We start from the raw sequence: 1,651 nt of genomic DNA on the forward strand, positions 1-1,651 counted from the left end.
AGCACTACTGTAATTAGTGATTCATGTATTCTAACCTGTGCCGTGGAAAAATCTTGGCACAGTTTTGCAGGTAGAAGTCAACGATATCCTTGGCGGCAAAGAGTGGCTTATTGTTCTCGCCGGGCGCTGCGAGCATGGTGGCGATGAGCCCGCCGGTGCTCGTGCCGGAGATCACGTCGAAATAGTCGGCTATTCTCGCGTCTCCTCCATCAAGCTCCTGCAACGCCAAAAATCAGCTTCAACCTCTCAGTATGCATACAATAATTCAGCAAGAGAAAACGCAGCAAGATGCAGGCAATTCTCGATCGAATGCACACTTGAAGTTGCTTTTCTAGAAACTCGATGATCTTCGCGGGGATGAGCCCGCGAACCCCGCCGCCGTCGATGCAGAGAATGGTGATCCTCTTCCCACAAGACGGCGGAGGGATATTTGAGGTAGAGGCGTCTGCAGTCGAACTGCTTGCCATAGTACAAACTTAGTAATTGAGGAGATGTATAATTAGCTGCTGATGGTTTTGTTGCCTGTGCCAAGGAAGATCATATATATATAGAGAGAGAATGAGCATTAAAAAATTAAATAAATAAAACCCAATTAATCCAACTATCAGATAATAAATTTCATGAATTGAATAGCTAGCACGTGCAGCACGTGTGAATATATGGATCTACCTTACCAACTTTCCCGACGACGTAGTTTGTTAAATCAATCAAGTAAAGTTCATTAAATTAGGAAGATCATCGAGGTATGTAGACAAAAGTACAAACAAGGTTGGGGATATTATAGATTAAATTAAAGCAAATATGACAAATGTAAACTTTGATGATCATGTGAGCATTTTGGCACATCATGATTTAATAACAGAAAGTTAAAAAAAATCCTAACTTTATGATAAATTTTCTAAGATTTCTAAGTAGGTGATTGATTAAAATAAATAGAGATAGCACGTGACTGAAATAAAATTTACCATGATCACGGTTATAAATTTATTTTATTTTGATCAGCAGATGAACCCTAAAGTTTTTTTTTTCTTTTATGATATTTTGTAGATTTAGATTCTATACATTACCAAAAAAAAATCAAATTGTGATTCAGTTGATGATTTGTTTAATAAGTATTTTGATCAAGATCGAGCTGTGGACAGCTATATTTGCCCTGTTCTATGGCTATTAAATTAGTGGGCCCAAATATTCATAAATTGATTACGAAGAAATCAACGGCTGTTGCTAACTTGCCATGCAAATTCGTGCGCAGCAGTTGACTCGGTTCACGCCGATCACGAGGAGTGTAAATTATTGGGGGCTTAAAATTGGGTTGCGTACCGTCGTCTAATTTAGTAGTTTTTTTAATAAATAAATAACTTAAATCATTTAGTTTTATTTTTATTTAAAATACAAATAATAAACTTATATACTCTTCAAATGATATTATTATGCAGTGCCTTGACTTTTCTTCAATATTTATAAATTCTTAAGAGCTCTTTATAATTATTATTATCCCAGAACAAATTTTATATATATATCAAGAAAAGTAGGTATACCAAAATATTTATAACTTTATTGAAGCTTAAGTTTATCTACAATACTACTTTCAAACCTAATTAATTAGTGATGCTCACCTCGTGTGTCCTTATTCAATTAGTTCTATAACTAG

The 1,651-nt window shown here is 35.4% G+C and overlaps 1 protein-coding gene across 1 annotated transcript; it reads right to left on the reverse strand.

The window, feature by feature from the left end:
* Positions 1 to 35: 35 nt before the first annotated feature.
* LOC141818952 (patatin-like protein 1) lies at positions 36 to 499 on the reverse strand (the record flags this gene model as incomplete). Its single annotated transcript, XM_074706348.1, has 2 exons — positions 318 to 499; positions 36 to 217 (listed from the first exon to the last, which is right to left on the reverse strand). Coding segments are annotated over exons 1-2 (332 nt in total), but the record flags the coding sequence as incomplete, so codon positions are not given.
* Between the last annotated feature and the right edge of the window lie 1,152 nt (positions 500 to 1,651).

The sequence above is a fragment of the Curcuma longa genome, unplaced genomic scaffold (assembly GCF_044706935.1).
Source record: "Curcuma longa cultivar G26 ecotype Majalengka, Jawa Barat unplaced genomic scaffold, ITB_CL_G26_1.1 contig_26877, whole genome shotgun sequence".
NCBI classification, from domain to species: domain Eukaryota; kingdom Viridiplantae; phylum Streptophyta; class Magnoliopsida; order Zingiberales; family Zingiberaceae; genus Curcuma; species Curcuma longa.